General features: G+C 42.7%; 2 protein-coding genes across 2 annotated transcripts; one reads left to right on the plus strand and one right to left on the minus strand.

The window, feature by feature from the left end:
* Positions 1–434: 434 nt before the first annotated feature.
* Positions 435–1568, minus strand: gjd6 (gap junction protein delta 6; the record flags this gene model as incomplete). The annotated part of the gene is made up of 1 exon (XM_080032351.1): positions 435–1568. One exon carries the CDS (start codon positions 1566–1568, stop codon positions 435–437), a length of 1134 nt encoding a protein of 377 aa, XP_079888477.1.
* Positions 1569–11228: 9660 nt separating this feature from the next.
* Positions 11229–18212, plus strand: LOC307264080 (E3 ubiquitin-protein ligase MARCHF3; the record flags this gene model as incomplete). Its single annotated transcript, XM_080045390.1, has 4 exons — positions 11229–11401; positions 12088–12283; positions 17134–17340; positions 18054–18212. 4 exons carry the CDS (start codon positions 11229–11231, stop codon positions 18210–18212), a joined length of 735 nt encoding a protein of 244 aa, XP_079901516.1.

Consider the following 18212-nt stretch of genomic DNA (forward strand, 5'->3'; position numbering starts at 1 on the left):
CAACTATGTTTAGTCACTGTGATTTAAGCACCCACGCCAGTAGTATATTTGAGGGAAAATGTATTTGTATTAAAAAAAATTTATAACAGGAACAATGTCTTTTTCCTGAATAATACAGTTTGTGAACAGGTTACACTGGAACTAGCCTACTTTGTAGTGAAGAAATGGCCTCTATAAAAGCATTGTCAGTAAATTATTATGATTTAATTTAATTTGCCTATTATTTGAAATATAAGTTACTGTTTAAATGTAACCTCTCTGTGCTGTGATCATCCCAAATGCAATCTCATTCAGCAACATTGTATTTCATGTGAGGTGAATAAGAAGAATATATTCAAGAAAATGTATTTTAATTGAATCATTTAACCATTCCTTTTGCGAGGGGAACTTTAAAATCTGCCTATGGCAGCAAGATGCTTCCCCAAGGTTGTAGACTATATCCAGACCTCGGCACTCCTCTGCTTGGACCCCCTGTCCCTCTTAGTCTTGAGGGGCTGCCTATCTCCTTTATGGGAGTCCTGTCTCCTTGTTTGCTCCTGTCGAGTCTCTCTCCAGTCGGGCTGGTGACCCACCACCAGGTCCAGCGCGGGCAAGGAGGTGGTGCTGGTCACGTCCCTGAAGCCCAGAGAGGAGGTGAGAGAGGGGCTGTCTGGAGGGAAGGTCTCATACCCCGCCCTCAGGCCTTTACAGCCTCCCCAGTACGCCCTCTCCCTCAGCCTCACCACCTGCCGGATCTTCTTCCAGCCCAGGTGGTTGAGCTCCAGCAGGTTGAGCAGGATGCAGAAAATGCCCACGCAGAACATGAAGAGCAGGAAGATGGTCTTCTCTGTGGGCCTGGAGACGTAGCAGTCCACTGGCTGGCTGCACGGGGCAGACCTACAGAGGAAATGGATGGGCACCTTGAAGCCAAAGAGCTTCCACTGCGCCACGACGAAGCCCACTTCCAGAACAGCCCGTAAACACACGTGAAAGACGTAACATTTGGACAGAACCCCTGCGGAGACCTCGGGAGAAGCCTCTGCATTCCCTTCTTTGAAGGTGCTAGCCCGAGCATGGCTCAAGGAGAGCAGTTTATCGCGGCCCTGAGCGGTGATGTCATCCAGCACATCTGCCAGGCTGTGGCCTAGATGCTTATGGGAGCGAATGGAGCAGCTGTCCGAGTCACAGCTTCTATCGTACACCTCTTGTCCACCGCCTTGGCCTCCCTGAACCGGGATGTCCCCCAGTCCTGGCCCCTGTCTCTGGAGGATGTTGTGCGGCAGCTTGGACAGGTTGTGCCAGGTGTAGATGATGAAGCAGAGGGATGGGGTAGAGACGCTGATGATGTGGAAGACCCAGAAGCGAGGCTGGGAGATGGGTGCAAAGGCGTCGTAGCAGACGGTGGAGCATCCGGGCTGCAGCGTGTTGCACACAAACATCTCCTGCTCGTCGGTGTACACGTCCTCGGTCGCCACGGCCACGATGAGCAGCCTGAAGATCACCATGACGGTGAGCCACAGGCGGCCGATCATGGTGGAGTGCTGGTGGACGGCGTCTAGCAAGCGTTTGAGCAGGGTCCACTCCGTCATGGTGACTCCAGGAGGGACCAGCTGCCTGGAGTACAGCACTCTGCTCCGGACTGATCCACCTCTCCTTCCTACTCAACTCCTACCCTGTAGGACTGGCTGACATCTGAAACCCTAACCCACCCTGCAGAAGACCTGATCTTGGCTTCACTATATAATCTAACCCTCTCTACTCTCTATTGTTCAAATCTAAAAACTCTTATTTTGTAATTTCCTAGTCAGAAGGTTCTTCTATAATCAGAGTGCTGGCTGTAGACGTCCTCTCTGGCTGAATGTTAGCCAGCTCTGCCTGGCTGCAGCCGAGCACTGGAGTCACTGTAAGAGAGAGCCAGCCTGTCTTTTCACAGATAAGGATGTCCACTTGACATGAGTCACTTGGCACACTCACTTCTCTCTTGTCTTTAGGATCCATTTTAAAACCGAGGGACAGCACCCTTCCTCTTCTGGAGGAGCACCTGATAGCGCCGTCTGATTCTGAAGCATTCTTCAAAGATTAGCCCTCCGAAAGCTAATGGGCTCTTCCTTTAATGGACAGGCCATATTTTAAATGATGACTAGTACCAGAAGAGATTGGGGACGCACACCAGACGCTGTCATACAAAAAAAGAAATCAAGTATGTGTCAGGATACACAACTAAGCAAAATAACTAAAAACTAAATTAGTTTGACTGGCTTCCCAGAGTTCAGTCTGGGAGGTTTTCAGTCCCTAGGCCTGTTTTGACTGCTCCTCTCCAGCCAGCCACTTGCCAATCCTCTTATCTGTATTTTAAAAAAAGCCCCTTGAAAGGTCTGCGAGCATTACATCGTTATGTACCCCAGATCAAACACTCAAGGAACCCTTTCATACTTTAAATGGACCTGGCAAGCCGTCTGAGTCTCTGGCTCACTGCCCAACTTTTTTATTTATGATACAGAAACATTTGACGTAGCATTATATAAATATTTAAACTTACTCACATACAATTCTTATTGTTGGTAAGGCCTCAGTATGCTCAATATAAAGTTGTTGTTGATCACTTTAACAGTGTGAAAATCCATTATAAATAATTTGTCTCAAATAAATGTGTATCAACAATAAATAAAAAACGACCAGTAAATAATGTGTTACCATTTTATGACCATATGAAAAAAAGGCCAGTGGACTGAACCTTCTACTTGTGAAGTACAGTGGAGCATTTAACACATAGCCTATACCGTTCATTCATTCATCATATGCATTCATCCCAAATACATTACTACCTAATCCTCTGCTCACAGGGCTTTAGACAGTACATGATACAATCTGAGGTCCCCTATATCGAGGGATGGGAATCGAGAACCGGTTCTTGTTCAGAACCGGTGCCTAGTGAACCAATTCCTTGGAATCGTTAACATGCCTGCTTAACGGTTCTGCTTAACGGTTCCGCTCGCTGCAAATGCATCATGACTTGACACTCACGCTGCTTTGTTTTGGTTCAGAACGCAGCAAACATGGCGTCGAGGCAGAAGCGCTCTAAATGTTGGTTGTAATTCGAACTGCAATGCACTGTGGGTGATATCCACCTCGGAGTGACCATGGATGTTCGCTTGATCACTCAGCCCTCCGAGGGTCTATCTCACCAAGTTCACTTCAGTTTCCAGACAATTGGAACGACACTTAAGATGGCGGCGGGGATTCCCCCGAGGGCAAGTGCCTAGGGAAAGTGAACGAGGGCATGTTGAACGGGTATTGGAACGCAGGGCGTGACAGTTTGACCTGAGGCGTTCCTTCCATGGAACGTAGTGTCATCATCACGTTGCCCTTTCAGAGTAAGGGCGCAATCATATAATAACACTTAACATAGGCCTACATTAAAGATCTCGTATCCTTCCTGAGAGGGCAAACATGATGTTTTTTCTGCATAAAATACTTGTTTGTATTTTTTTATGTCAGTTGAATTTTGTTTCAAGTGCAAATGAGCACTTTTAATATTCATTCAAATATTAATTTTTTGTCTGGACCAATTCATGTAAGAATTGACAATTTCCTAATCCTAAAGTAGCCTACTCTTGATAATCGTTCAAGGCACACACTAGACACACTTCTGATCAGATATTAAAGAGAGTTTATACAAACAAACAAATTTGTACTCATTCTCTCACCCAATGAGAATCGATAAGGAATCGGATCGATAAGCAGAATCGGAATTGTTAAATTCTTATCAATTCCCATCCCTACCTATATCTCGCTCTCTCTAAACAACACAATAGCATAGACACTGGTAAGACCATGTTCCTACTGTCCATACCCTTTGCATTCAGAGAACAGGGAGACAGCAGGATGCAGCCAGAGGGGGCTATGTTGAATGGCATTTCACTACTCAGATACCCCTTTCACACCAACAGGAACCAAGAGGAAGCTCCGGGCTGGTGCTGGGGCCAGTTCAAAACTGGTTACAGCCTAATACCAGTTATGAGCCAGTTGGTTTCACACCGACCAGAGCCGGCAAGAGAGCAACGTCATGACGTCACTGTAAACGTCTGTGTACGTCGCTGCTCTCGTGGCTAACGCTAAAGCTAAATCTAGAACTAGCTTTAAGCACAAAAACAGCGGCGGATACATACTCTTATTACACATGTTGCCTCTCGCTTTGCTTTGTTAACCAAACAGGACCCATACAGTGTATTTTTGCAGGTCGATTTGATCGCTACATTCGGTAATTGGGGGATTGAACCGGTTTTTACAGCCCTGAGCCGGCTCTCTGGCGGTGTGAAACCAAAAAACTGGCTCTAGCTCTGAACTAGCTCCGATTTTGCGGTGGTGTGAAAGGGGTAAGAGTGGAGTAAATATACTGTAGCTTAACCAACATGTCAACAACATGTCATACAAACTTATCCATTTAAACATACTAAACCCTTTCTTATATGTACTCTGTTAAGAATGACACTTGTCTCTCCTCGATCTGTGTGCTTTCTTTATGATGAGGATTAGGGATGAGCCCGAATCCGAATATGTATTCGGATAAGCACGGATAATGAGTTAGATACGGATACGGATAATTTCCGAATAGTCCCGTTATTATTCGGGGATTTTTTTTTAAAATAGGCTACTATGCGCCTAATTGACGCAGCGCGTTCCGCCTCAATGACACAACAGGTAGAATGACACTAACAGCTGTTCTGCGGTGGACATGAGAGGACCGGGCGCGTCCCGTGACCCGCGGTCTCTCTCTTTTTATCCACTGATAAACGCAGCGCGTTCGCCCTTTCCCTTGAATAGAGGGTTCTACCGGTCTCATTCGCTGCCGTTTTTATGTGAGTTTCCTCGTAACCCGGCCGCTGCCGTGGCGGAGAAGAGACGAACCGATGGAATATGCTGCACCCCGAGTCACCGTCAGCCCTTCCCAATGTATTTACATTCACTAGGCCTACTGCTTAAACTCTTTCAAACACCACAACGTTTCCATCAAACTGATGCTTAGGACCTGTTCTTTTTCAGCTGTCAATCAATGCGTATACGGCTAGGCCTACTTCAGGACCTATACAATAAAATCGGAAACTGCAAACTTGACACATTAAAATCACATGTGGCTTTGTGGAAAGGCTAACATATTATTTAGGGTTTATGAGATTGGCACGTTGATACATATTGTTCCTAAATCTTAGTTTAGTAAAACAAAAAAAAAGAGGGAGGGGGAGAGATAGAGATAAAAAATAATCATGAAATACAGCTGTATTTCCCCCAGTTAAAGGGATACCTTAATTAAGTTAAAAGTGAAACACTGGCCCTCATTTACTAACAGTGAGTAATGCACAGATTCGGGCTGTTATTTATCAATATTTTCATTCCTTTAATTTCTTTGTATTCTGAGAACAAAGAAGAGAGAGAGAGACGAAAAGGTAGAAATATATCTGACTTTTTGACTTATATGTCAACATTACATCAATATGATGCTTTGAAGGGACAACAATTGCATTGACAATGAATATTAGTTTAGAAAATCAATTTAGGTGTGACTTCCTTTAATGTAGGCTAATGTAAAAGAAACTTCCGGTATACTCCACGCCCACTTCTTGTTGTGTATCCGGATACAGATACAGATACAGATACAGATACAGATACAGATAATGTTGTTGGTTGAACAGATACAGATACAGATAATGACGTCTCCGCACACCCCTAATGAGGATGATGGCATACAGGTAAAGCATTGAGCACATGTGATAGTGAGTTATAGTCCAGACAGCCTCCTACAGGGCTTTTGTCTACTATCGATTCCAGACAGAGGCACACGCTGGATTAGCATCTTTTAATGTCTTTTATGGGACCTGATGAAGCGAGGGATCAATAGACCTGAGATGTGGCCCCTCGCTCCTGCCCTGAACAGGATTAGAAAGGGGCCCCAGTCCCATCTACACACAATGCAGATGGAGGAAGGGGTTTTGAAAGTTCTGCTAATCACAAATAGACCTTGACTAAAGCCCAGACACAACATCAGATGACCCAGACCTACAGAGAGTCTACCAGGAAGTGGCTGTTTTTCCAGAACGGCATACGTTATATGTGTACATATGTTTTCATCCAGAACGACTGGAGCTCTGTGCAAATGCTGTCCCGCCACTGTCAAAGGGATTCTCCACCCTCTCAGTCTCTTCATGAAGGAATTCTGAATGATGTGCATTCCCCCCACTGGGCTTTGTCAGAAACAGCCTGGGAATGAATAATTATATATAGTAGGATTAGATTTATGTATAGGAAAATAGACCATCTCAACATCCCCTGTCATTTGTCAGCAGGACTGAGCTTAAGTGTAGAAAGAGTGGACATAGTATACATTTGAATTGAAGGGGCCTCCTTTTAAAACACAGGCTGAATATGCTCCTCACAAATGTGTTGTAGACTGTTAGTCCATGTAGGCCTATCTTAACTCAAAAACTATTTAATCCCCAATTTGAATAAACGATTGCTTTAGTTTAGAAAGATTTCCATTTAGAGTTGCTGATTAGGTTTTGATAGTCAATATGTTTTTAATATCTTTATAGCAAAACAAAATCAAAATATCCTTAATTAATGTTATTTCTCAGGGTGCAAAGGCCTGAGAAATAAAAGAGTTAAATTCAGTATCATGCAAGACCAAGACCTTTAAAAGCATAATTTGCTCTGCAATTTTTAATAATACGACAGCAGATGTGACTATTATTATTCACAATATCTATTCTTAACCAAGTTTGGACTGTTCCATTGTTGTGACGGAAAGAGAGCTGAGCTGGAAGGCAAAGCTGTAAATCTACCGGTCATTCTTTGTTGCTACGCTCACCTGTTGCCATGAAGCCTGGGTTATGAGATCCCGGGAATACAAGGACAAAATGGGTTTTCTCAGAAGGGTGGCTGGCATCTTCCTGAGAGACAGGGTGGGAAGCTCAGTCATTTGTGAGGAACTCAGAGTAGAGCTGATGCTCCTTTGGTAGAAAGGAGCCAGTTGAGGTGGTTCAGGCATCTGGTAAGGATGCCCTATGGGCGCCTCTCTAGGGAGGTGTTCCAGGAGCGTCCAGTTGGAAGGAGGAAGACCCAGGACTCGGTGGAAAGATTATATCTCCACGCTGGCCTGGGAACACCTCGGGATCCCCCAGTCAGAGCTGGTTGATGTGGCCCGGGAAAGAGAAGTTTGGGGTCCCCTTCTGGAGCTGCTGCCCCCACGACCAGACCCTGAATAAGCAGATGAAGATGGCTTAATGGATGGACTTGTTAAATCTTTCCTTCCTGAGGGTATCAGCCTAGATATATCTCTTAACCTCAGAACTTATAGTGACTGACTTATCCATGTGTTTCCTGGTGGAAAAAACAAACAAACAAAATGATATCAACACATTTCTCTAACCCTATGACACCTATAAAGTATTAATTATATATTTTCAGTTAAATATACACTGGTTTGACCATGTACACAGTCGCTGTCGAATACAAATCCTGCACACTGTATATACTGTAGCCATGTTAACATATACTATTACTGTACATAACCGCTTCATGTAAATCCACTCAGAATTTCTCTCTTTGCACTTTTTGCATTGTTTACCATTTGCACACTTGAATTATATATTGTAAGTTGTCAGTCATTGTGTATATACTGTGTACATACCTATACTTGTGTGCATAAAGTAGTTCTGTGTTTAGTATTTGTCTTTGTCGAGCCTTGCTGTCTATCTGTATTATATCTTGTAGGTGTACACATAGTTGGCTTATAAAGATTTGTCTGATTCCAGGAAGCAAAATGACATTGCAACAAATTATTAAAGGTTGTTTATGTTCCTATACAGTTTATTTTTATGTTGTCCATACCTGCCATCAGATTTCTAGTTCTGCAAGACTAATGGTCGGGTCATAGGTCAAAGAAAGGTATATGTCCTCTCCCCTCCATAGATTTACATTACCCCATGAGCAGACAGTCTTAGCTCCTTCCTGGTCAGACTCTACATAGTCATGGGAGCTATGGGCCAGTGAAAGGCTGTCTCTGCTGGCTGCCTGCTAGCCTCCTAATAGGATTAAGAGGGGATATGGTGAGGTGGTGCTCCCACTCGCTGTAACTCACTCTGATGTGATTTCCATTTGTTTAGCCGGCCTGGCCCTTTACTTTCCCCTCCTTCTAATCCTTCACTATTCTCGCAGCCTTCCATCAGCCAAACTAATCTGCTGGCAGTCTTTAGGAGAGGAGACTTCCACACACATACGCTGTGACAACACACTGAAGGAAAGGGCTGCATTTCACCTTATCGGAGCATACACCACAACACAGTGCTTGTGGACTTCTAACTGGTGGTAAGACTTCTTTAACAAATTTGACTTATTACTTTATACAAGTTTTTGTTAGAAACCTACCGGCTTAGCTGTCTTTAGCTTTATTGTGTGTGTGTGTGTGTGTGTGTGTGTGTGTGTGTGTGTGTGTGTGTGTGTGTGTGTGTGTGTGTGTGTGTGTGTGTGTGTGTGTGTGTGTGTGTGTGTGTGTGTGTGTGTGTGTGTGTGTGTGTGTGTGTGTGTGTGTGTGTGTGTGTGTGTGTGTGTGATTGGCTGTGCTTTGCAAGAGTTGAGTGGTGTTGTGTTTCACGTGTCACTGCTTGTGTGTTTGTGATGAAGAGCAGCTTGTCATGAACAGGGTTCAGTATCATGTATGTGATTTCAGAAGAGGTCACTGGTTTGTTTGCCAGAGCCAACTCTGATTGCAACAGTCCTGTTTTATTATTACAACCATGCACCAAGTGGAAACAGAGAAGTGAAAATCACACCAGTTGAGAGCAAGCTCTATATAGTACAAATGAATGTGTGGGTGTCAACTAGCTATTAGGACTATTGCATCAAACACACAGTACATTTAGCAGTACATTTATTGAGTATGTCTACACTGAAAAGCAAATTGGAAGAACAAGGAAGTCCTAAAATATCATTCATCTTAAAAAGTATTTGTATTTACTCATCGTTCTATATTCAGTAGAATTTGTTTTGCTTTTGATTGAATCTTCAGATTTTTCAGTTTATCTCGTTACAAGTAAAAAAAAAAAGTCTAACTGGACTGGTAGCATATTTCACTCCTTTCAAGAAAATAAAACTTTAAAGGACCATTAATCAATTTATTCTTGGATACTTGCTGACACCAGAACAAGCCGTAAACACAACAATGGCATATTATAGTCTTTTAAAGTTGCTAGTTGTTGTTGTTATGGTTGCTGTAAGCGGCTAATGTGTCAGTGATCAAACACATGCTGCCTATTAACACATGTAGCAGAAACAGAAAACAAGTGTTAGCATGGTTTGGTCTCCACCAAGTCCTGTGAGAAATATCTGACTCTTCAATGCTAAATGTTTCACTAGTGTTTGGTGTTGGGCTGTTCATATACACTGGGTTTATGGAGGCCTTTCTCACTGAAGACTGCTGCAAAATGACAGCTGTTTGACAGGTCAGAAATTGATCTATGTTAAAAAATAATAATAATAAATTAGTTCATTGTTGGATTGAGCGATTTTAATTACAACAGTATATTTGCACCAGAGGCCCTGGTTCTTGTTTTTAATTGAGCAAATATTTCCTGATTTAAATGGATACAAAAAATTTAAAAATTTAGTTATTTGAGTGAGTTACTATATTTTTTGCAAACAGTAATGGTGCATCTACATGAGGTGATCGTGCATGGATTTTATACCTTCTGCTGTACGTCCAGGTTTTTTCTTGGCAGTAGAATCAACAACTGAAAATTTCTTGGGCTTTTTCGGAGCTCCTGCGCCAGTTTCGGGGGGTGACACCAGTTTGTAAAAGCTGCCATACTGACAAACACAGATAGAGTTATGTGACGCTGATAGGCTTAATAAACCTTGTGTCAACACATTAGGCAATGGCGTGAATGTAACCAACATTCATTCATATGTAAAAGGTACTCACTATTGCTTTAATATTGAGCTTTTTATCTCACTCTCAGAAAGAATATGTGTAATTTCCCACAAATTTTAATTTAAAATGAGTCCTTTGGTCAGTATAATAACGCTACATGTATAGTGTAATCAGTATAACTTTGTGTATGTCTTCTCTCTCACCCGCCTTTGATTACTAAATGTATATTTATTATCATGTTTTGCAGTACAATGTTACCGTATGGTTATCTGCCTCTAAAGATAGAGCAGTGAGTAGCACCACTACACCACTAGATGGACCAAGGGCCAGCAGCCAGCTGGCCATGCACTGCCCCATGGCTCCTGTTTTAGCAGAGGTGGTTAATATCAAACAAGTCAATAATACAGACATAATGAATCTGAACTCATTCAGGGTTTAGACTGTGATGACCTGAATAAAGATTTCCCCTTGCAGGAGGGCAGCGGCTTGCAGATGTCTTCAATACATTTTACTCTCATTTATGTTTCCAAAATGGTTATTCAGTGGATGGTTTGTTCAGTTTGATATGGTATGTTTTTTGGTATTTACCCTTTGAGACAACATTGTATGGTTTCCAAAAAGCAAAACCGATTACAAGGTGTCAATGGTCAGTCTAATTTGTCCACACAAAAAGAACTGTTTCTAAAGAATAATACATGTTTAGAAGTATGACACCATGCAGAATTAAAATGGCAGATGGATTTTTGTTTTGGTTCAACCCTGAAATAACACTTTGATGACGAATGAAGTTGTTAATACATCTACAAAATAAATGTAGTTGTCTGTAACAATCTGTAACATTTGCAATATAATTATCTTTTTACCACATATTTCAGCCTAAAATCTGGTATATTTAAAATGCTATATTTATCTATAGCACCACTACACTGGTTTGATCTATTTTGTTGACGTATAATAGCATTTGTTTCTATTCATACAGCTTTTTCTTTTTTGTTTATCTTAGCTGACCGTAAATGAAAACATGGGAAGAAAACAGCCCACATTATTAATAGAAAAAGTTTTACAACATCAGAAACTATGAATAACTAGTTAGAGTTTTTTGTCAAGCTTGGACTAGGAACTGTGCCTGTAACATTATCTCTAACATTATTGTCATGTATTTCAAGTTATTTTCTGTTGAATTTTTCCACGTCCATTTACTTAATATTTAAAATAGCATTGTCTTTAAAAGTGTAACAACACATAATGAATCCTATGATCAATTGATGACGTATTGCCTCTTTCTCATACGTTCTGCTCACAGATGTGTTGCTCCTGACATGAGTGGATGGCCTCTGACACAGCAGACTCAGCAGTAGGGGTCCCGGGCCCTGCAGGGGGGGTCAGCCTAATGCAAGAACAAGGGCCAAACATGGAGGAGGAACTCAACCACTGCAACCAAGAAGGAACACAATCTCACACAAACATGCCTACTGAGGAATGTGCAGCCATCAGTGACAGGTAACACACTCTCATACAGTACCTATCTCTTCTGTTGAGCCTGCATCCCATTCCCTATACCAAATACCTCTGGGAAATATGAATGGTTTTGGTCTGTAGGGTTTAGTATGAAATATCCTGCATGAAACATTCCACATGTTAACCTGTACCGGAACACCGGCACCAGACAGGAGGGTGTTAGTAGTAAAACTAGTGGTGGCTGCTATTACATCTACGGTGCCCACCATCTCTACCATTGTGTCCTTGAGCGGGACACTTAACCTCAAACTGCTCCAGGGGCGCTGTACTATGGCTGACCCTGCGCTCTGACCCCCTCTGGACAATTGCATGTGTGTGTGGTGTATAAGAGATGTGGGAGGGGTTAGCGGGAAGACAAATTTCAATAACGGCAGTGGCGATGTGGGTAGGGAGATCGTCCTCTGGAGTGCAGGATCGAAGGTTCGATCCCCCGCCTACCTGCCACATATCGAAAGTGTCCTTTGGCAAGCTACTGCCATCGGTGTATGAGTGTGTGTGTGAATGGGTGAATGTGGTGAGAAATGTAAAGTGCTTTGGGGCTGAGAAAATAGACTAAAAAGCGCTATATAAGTCAAGTCCATTTACCATGTATAACCTTGTGTGACTTGCCATGTGTGAATCTAAATGTGTAAATTGACAATAAAGAAACTGTGCTGTTATGTGTGCAGTGATGAGCCGTTCTGTAGGATCTGTCATGAGGGGGGGTCCTCTGGAGAGCTACTGTCCCCCTGTGAATGCTGTGGCAGCCTGGCCATGGTGCACAGGGAGTGCCTGGAACACTGGCTCACCGCCTCCAACAGCACCCACTGTGAACTCTGCCACCACCAGTTTGCATTGGAGCACCTGCCTAAACCTCTCACTGAGGTAGGCCCTTGTAATACACATGCGTTGCTCATCGACACATTGCTTCCCACCATGTCATTTGTTGTTATTGTTTTTGTCCAGTAAGTGTGGTATTAGCCTTTTTTTTATCAGTATCAGGCAGGGGGTGGGTAACTCGCTTCTAGTAGACACCAATAATACACATTTGAACCTGAACATGTGCATAATCTGTCCCTTTATAAATGTTTGTATTTATCACTAAGTAGTTTAATGCTATATTGTGTTAAGCACTTTGTACTACCCTTTTAGTTTAGCTTAGTTTAGCAGACACACTGGAAGAAGAGATAGAGAGTGAGAGAGCTAGCCTGACTGTGTCCAAGTTCAAAAACACACATTTTAACAGATTGATATCTGGGCTCTCAATTCCACCCTTCCCCTCCCTACTCCCCCTCAAACAAAGCAAATTAATGCCTTTTCCAAAACAGTGAACGTGATATTATGCACCACTGAAATACACATTTGAATTCAATTCGACCAATTAGGGGAAGAAAATTTACAGCGATTATTTTCTCAATGAGACAGAAGACGGCACAGTGAGTGGGCAGGTTACTTCCTTGATGTTACTGCAGAAAGCTTGTACCCCTAAAGCCACTTAGCCTGAGAGGCAGATTAGACTGTGTTTACCTCCCCTCAGTACAGGACAGGAGAGTGTATTAATGGCCTCCTCGTCTTCCTGCTGAATATGTGGCCATGGCCAGTAATCTGCTGATTACACACCATGTGCTCTGCCACATTAAGCTACACAGTGCACTGCATAAGCCTGCTGTTAGGCAATGCTGGACACATGCACAGGAGGAGAAGCACATTAGTTGACTTGAATGTGTCTGTTCTGGGTACATAGGGAGGTGTTAAGTCATTATACTGTATCTTATAGTCATATCTTAACCGCAGATAAGATGATTTCACCTATTTTAGCTGATTCTATATCTTAAAATTGGTCATCATACAAAAATTAAAACCCCACTGCAATTCCCCATAGAAATATTGTTGTGATACTATATATAATTCTTATAATATTCAGTAAACTGTTGTGAAAACATAATGGGATTGTGAAGTAACAGTTAATTATTGTGAAATATATTTTGCACACTTATTTATATCACCCAGCCATACTGAGCATCACTTATATAGTACAGCTCTTAAATTACTGTACATGTTGTTCATTCACGTTTTTAGAAGATGTATACTGTTTCAGTACTTTGGGGGTTTCAGTACTATTTCTACCCTATTAATCGTTCTACCTGTTCATAACATTTATCACCACCTACTGGCCAAATTCCATATTTTTCCATTTTCCAAATGCATAAAACCTGGAGGTTCATGACTGAAACTGTGTGTACACACAAAGACATGCATACCCAAATATTTTGGTCAGATTTATAAATAAGCACGAAATACACCTTCTTCTGTTTTATAAATCATAATCAACTAGTCCTTACCCATGGATATGTGCTTTGCAACTACAGTTCAATGTTGGGATGTGCATATGGTTAGAATGTTGTGAAGATCACAGGCAAATATTTTCTAAGCAATCTTGTCCATGGGAGGTAGAAATAGTCATAATTAACAGCATACAACAAAGATGTCACATTGTTTGTGGACATCAGTACAGAAATGAGGGGTACAAAACACTATGGAGCATTGTGCGTGTAGTTGGGTCAGGTGGGAACCCCTCACGGCTGGACACTGCTTTATGTGGACATGAAATAGAAGGCACGCAGTTCACCAACCTTAAATGAGTCGGTCCAGTGCAGACTTTTAATAGTTATGTGAACGCAGAATGCACCACACAAATCACAAAAACATTTTCAAAGCTTGCAGTGACGAATGAGAAAAAAAGTTTGTTGTCATGTTTTACATTTCTGCATAAAATGTGATGGCACTCGCAGTGTCCATGTGTGTGTTTGTGGTAAATAGGTAAATACTTTTTGTTTCTCGCAGTATCTTTGTTTGTGCGGGGTGCTGAGGCTGCTGCAGCACGGTGGTTGTGCTGCCTCACAATAACATAACAACATGAAGGTGATAGAATCCAAACCTGCACCTGTCGGCCCACGCCTCAAACACACTGGATGCTGAAGCGCGCCGATTTGCCCCGAAGCGCCTGTAAGCTGGGGCAGTTTCACTTTGGTGCCCCTCCTCTGCGGGCAAACCAGACCAGTCGCGTCGAGAGGCCTCCGACAAAATAAATGAAAACCCCATTAAACTGGATAAACCAACACGTTATTAAGGTTATTATCTGTTCATTGAAGCAGGGAAAGAGCAGGGGCTCTCCTCCTCTCCTCCAACTTGCACTGGGAGATGGTGAGAAAAAATTAGGCTTATTCAAAAATATCACAACTAGGAGCCACGCGTGTACTGTGGACACACACGCACACTCCAGTAGTTATAACAATACGTGTATCTATTTCTAACTACTACATATGCATGAGGTTGTTACTTGTTACTAAACGCCTCAAACACACTGGACGCCGATGGCACGTTTGGATTTAGCCATTGTTTCCTCCTTTGCACAAAACAAAGCAGAACATATCGCTCCTCCTGTTGCTCCCAACAACAAGGCTGAATCCAAACGTGCAGACTTCAGTGCTTCACTGTACTTGTTGTGAAAGCCCACATGGACTTAGCCGTCATGTTTGGGTTCATAATATCCTCCAGAGCCGCACACAACCGAGAAAGTTTACTGATGCTAGTCGGCACTAACTTGGTTTATCGGCTAAAGCACAGCGGCACTAGCCTGGAAATCCAGACCTGCCGCTGGCAAATTCAATTTGCGATGCCTGTTGCGCCTATATCGTTCTCGATATGGGTCTGGATTTCTAGGCTACAGCCGCACAGCATATTCACTGAATTAACCAGAAAGCCCATTCTCCTTTCTTACTTTCCCCGCGCTTGCTCTTGTAGAACCCAGAGCGGCTGTCATACAGAACCAGCCGCCCGGAAATAATTTTTCTCCTCTGTTTCTCAGCCTCTGTGTACGATGTTCTCCGTCTAGCTGTCAGTGACGTCGGGTCAATCTCCAAGCTGATTGGCTATCGCGGCTAGGCGTCACGCTTCATCGCATGAAAAATTCAATATATTCAACTTCACAGGATGAAGCGATAGAAGCAATGAAACGTTTGCTGTGATTTCATCCCAGCAAACGCTTCATCATCCTTAAACCAATGGTTTCCTAGGTAAACATGCAGATTTTCGCCTGCATCGCTTTTGGTGTGAATGGACCTTAAGGCTTCTGCTTTGGGCTTTATGTGATATTGTAATGAGCGCTGCAGGGATCACAGAGTCCACAAAGTCAACAACCTGAAGTCCGTCTATCGGCAGCCCTTGCAGACTTTGGCACGTCACTGTACGTACGGATGAAGTCCAGAGGGCTCAGGCGGCAAGACCAGAGGATGCAGGTTTGGATTCAGCCCAACTGAAGCGACACGGACCGGTGAAAGGAGTCGGTCCAGTTTGCGATGACAAATGAGAAAAATGGCTCTGTCGGTCTCTGGCCAGGTATATACTGAGGGGCCATGTGACATTTCAGAGTGATAGGTCAAGTCATTGAGGAGAAAAATGAAGAATGACAGACACACACACAGACTTTCCTTTACTTATATAGTTAGATAGATGGATATATGTGAAACACACACCAGTAAATGATGGCTCCAATGTAGGGTATTGATTAACTTTATTTATCCCTAAAGGGAAATATATGTAGAACTAAATAAAATGTAAAATTAATGATTCAAACAATTTAAATACATTGATAAGTGAACATTTCACAAAAGGCTTTGCAGACTGCAAATAAACAACACATAATAATAAGTTAAATTGACAAAACACCCAAACCCACGATGTTGTAGGCTACTATAATATGTCATCTCTCGTCTTATCTTTCATGCCCACCTCATCATTTCACCCGCAGTCATCTGAATTCTGCCTGAGGTGCACACATTCTCACCACAAATATCTTTACATTTTCAATGCAGACATTCTACATCGCAGTCTCAATGTTTCAACGGTTTTGGCTCTTTTTGACCAGCTTGTCGTGCAGTGCTGCTGCTAAGCTTTTGGAGGCCCTAAGCATAATTGGTCATAAATGGTCAGGGAGATCCCCCCCCCCCCCCCAAAAAAAGAAAATAAAAACACACACACAAGGGATGCAGACCAATCGAGGAACACTCGAGTAATCGATCGATTTCTCACGCCCATCCCTACTAGGTAACCTAGCCTAGGTTGCTGATGTTAGCTAACAATATCACTGGACGTTAGCAACACAATTTGACCTACAAAACACAATCTTATAAGCAAGGGATGCACAGGTACCATCTCTCAGTTTTCTCTTCTTTTGTTCTTCAGCAGCAGATTCATGTTGTCTCTTACTTGCCATTATGAATCGCCATTCAAAAATTGCTTGTTAAAACCAGGTAGGCCATAATTAGGGGAAACATCTTATTTGCCCGAATTGAGTGGGCCTGTTCATAACTAATTTATATATTTTTTGTAATGTAATAATTATCATTAATTTTTTTTAGCAACCTCAATTTTGGGGGCCCCCTGGAACATCTCCTTTTCCTTTGTAATATAATATAAAAAAATAAAAAATAAACGCTCTGCGTACCCTGCGTATAGGGAGCGGCGAGCCTGTAGTTGTGTATTTGATGTGTTTGCATTTTAGTTTGACTCAACGTCATTGCAAATGAGGGTCCCCCCTCAATGATCTCGAGTATAAATAAAGGTTAAGTAAAAAAGACAATAATACATCTGTCTGGCCCGACATGTTTTAACTGTACACCCCCATCCACACCATGATGTACTGGGTTAACCAGCCTCCCTCCTTCTCCCCACAGTGGCTGTGTTCTCCCTCCATGCAGCAGCAAAGGAGAACCCTGTGTGGAGATGTGGTGTGTTTCCTGTTCATCAGTCCCCTGGCCAGCCTGTCAGGGTGGCTGTGTGTCCAGGGAGCCATGGACCTGTACTACACCAACGCTATGGAGGCGCTGGGGCTCCTCTTCCTCACACTGGCCCTCTTCACCATATACGTATTCTGGACTGTGGTACGTTCAGCAAGGGCATGGTTAAACATTAACAACAACATGTTATAAGAGGGGGGGGGGGGTGCTCCCCGTAGACATTTTTGACACTTCATATTCTGAATTCTGTTGAATTTTTCATGCACCACTCTGTGCCTTTTCTGTTTTTATTTTGTGGTGGAAATGTCTTTATTTATGTAAAGGAAAAGACAACATTCAGGTTCCTGCTGACAGAAATATAATGGAAGATAAAGCAGTAAGGCTCTCAGGCATTCTGGATTACTTTCAAATACTTGTTCTCCAGGACTGTTCAAACTTTCTGCACATTCAAAACATATCACATGATTTGGTATGTTTTATTTAGGAATCATGACGCAGCACCAAGTGAACTATTATGACACTTTACATTGGTTATGAAATGCCAAGCCAACATTGGAAATTAAAATAGTGTGCCATCAGCAGCTAGCTCACATTAGGAAAACTGTAAAAGTCTAGGTAAAAGTTAGAGCAAAAGTTAGAAACCACATAATGTTAGCATTCATCCTTAGACACAATCTAATACAGGAACCATGAAGGTGAAAAAGTGCATTGTACTGGGATGAACAAGTTTACTATCTAGCAACTTACATTACTACACTGTCTGCATTGCCTTGCGCGAGGCATCCCCTGCCCCCCTCCCCCACCCTGCCCCTTGAGGCATTCTGAGTCATTAAAACAACACTGTCCTTGTTTCTCAGGTATCAGTGCGCTACCACATGAATCTGTTCAGAACGTGGAAGAAAGCCGACCAGAGGGTGCGACTGCAGATCCCCTCGCCTGCCCACACCACACACAACCAGCAGTTCCTGTCCATAATAACCCTCAGTAAAGCCACCAACAAAGAGACTATGGTGTAG

Source organism: Ammodytes marinus, assembly GCF_949987685.1.
Source record: "Ammodytes marinus genome assembly, chromosome: 1".
NCBI lineage: Eukaryota > Metazoa > Chordata > Actinopteri > Uranoscopiformes > Ammodytidae > Ammodytes > Ammodytes marinus.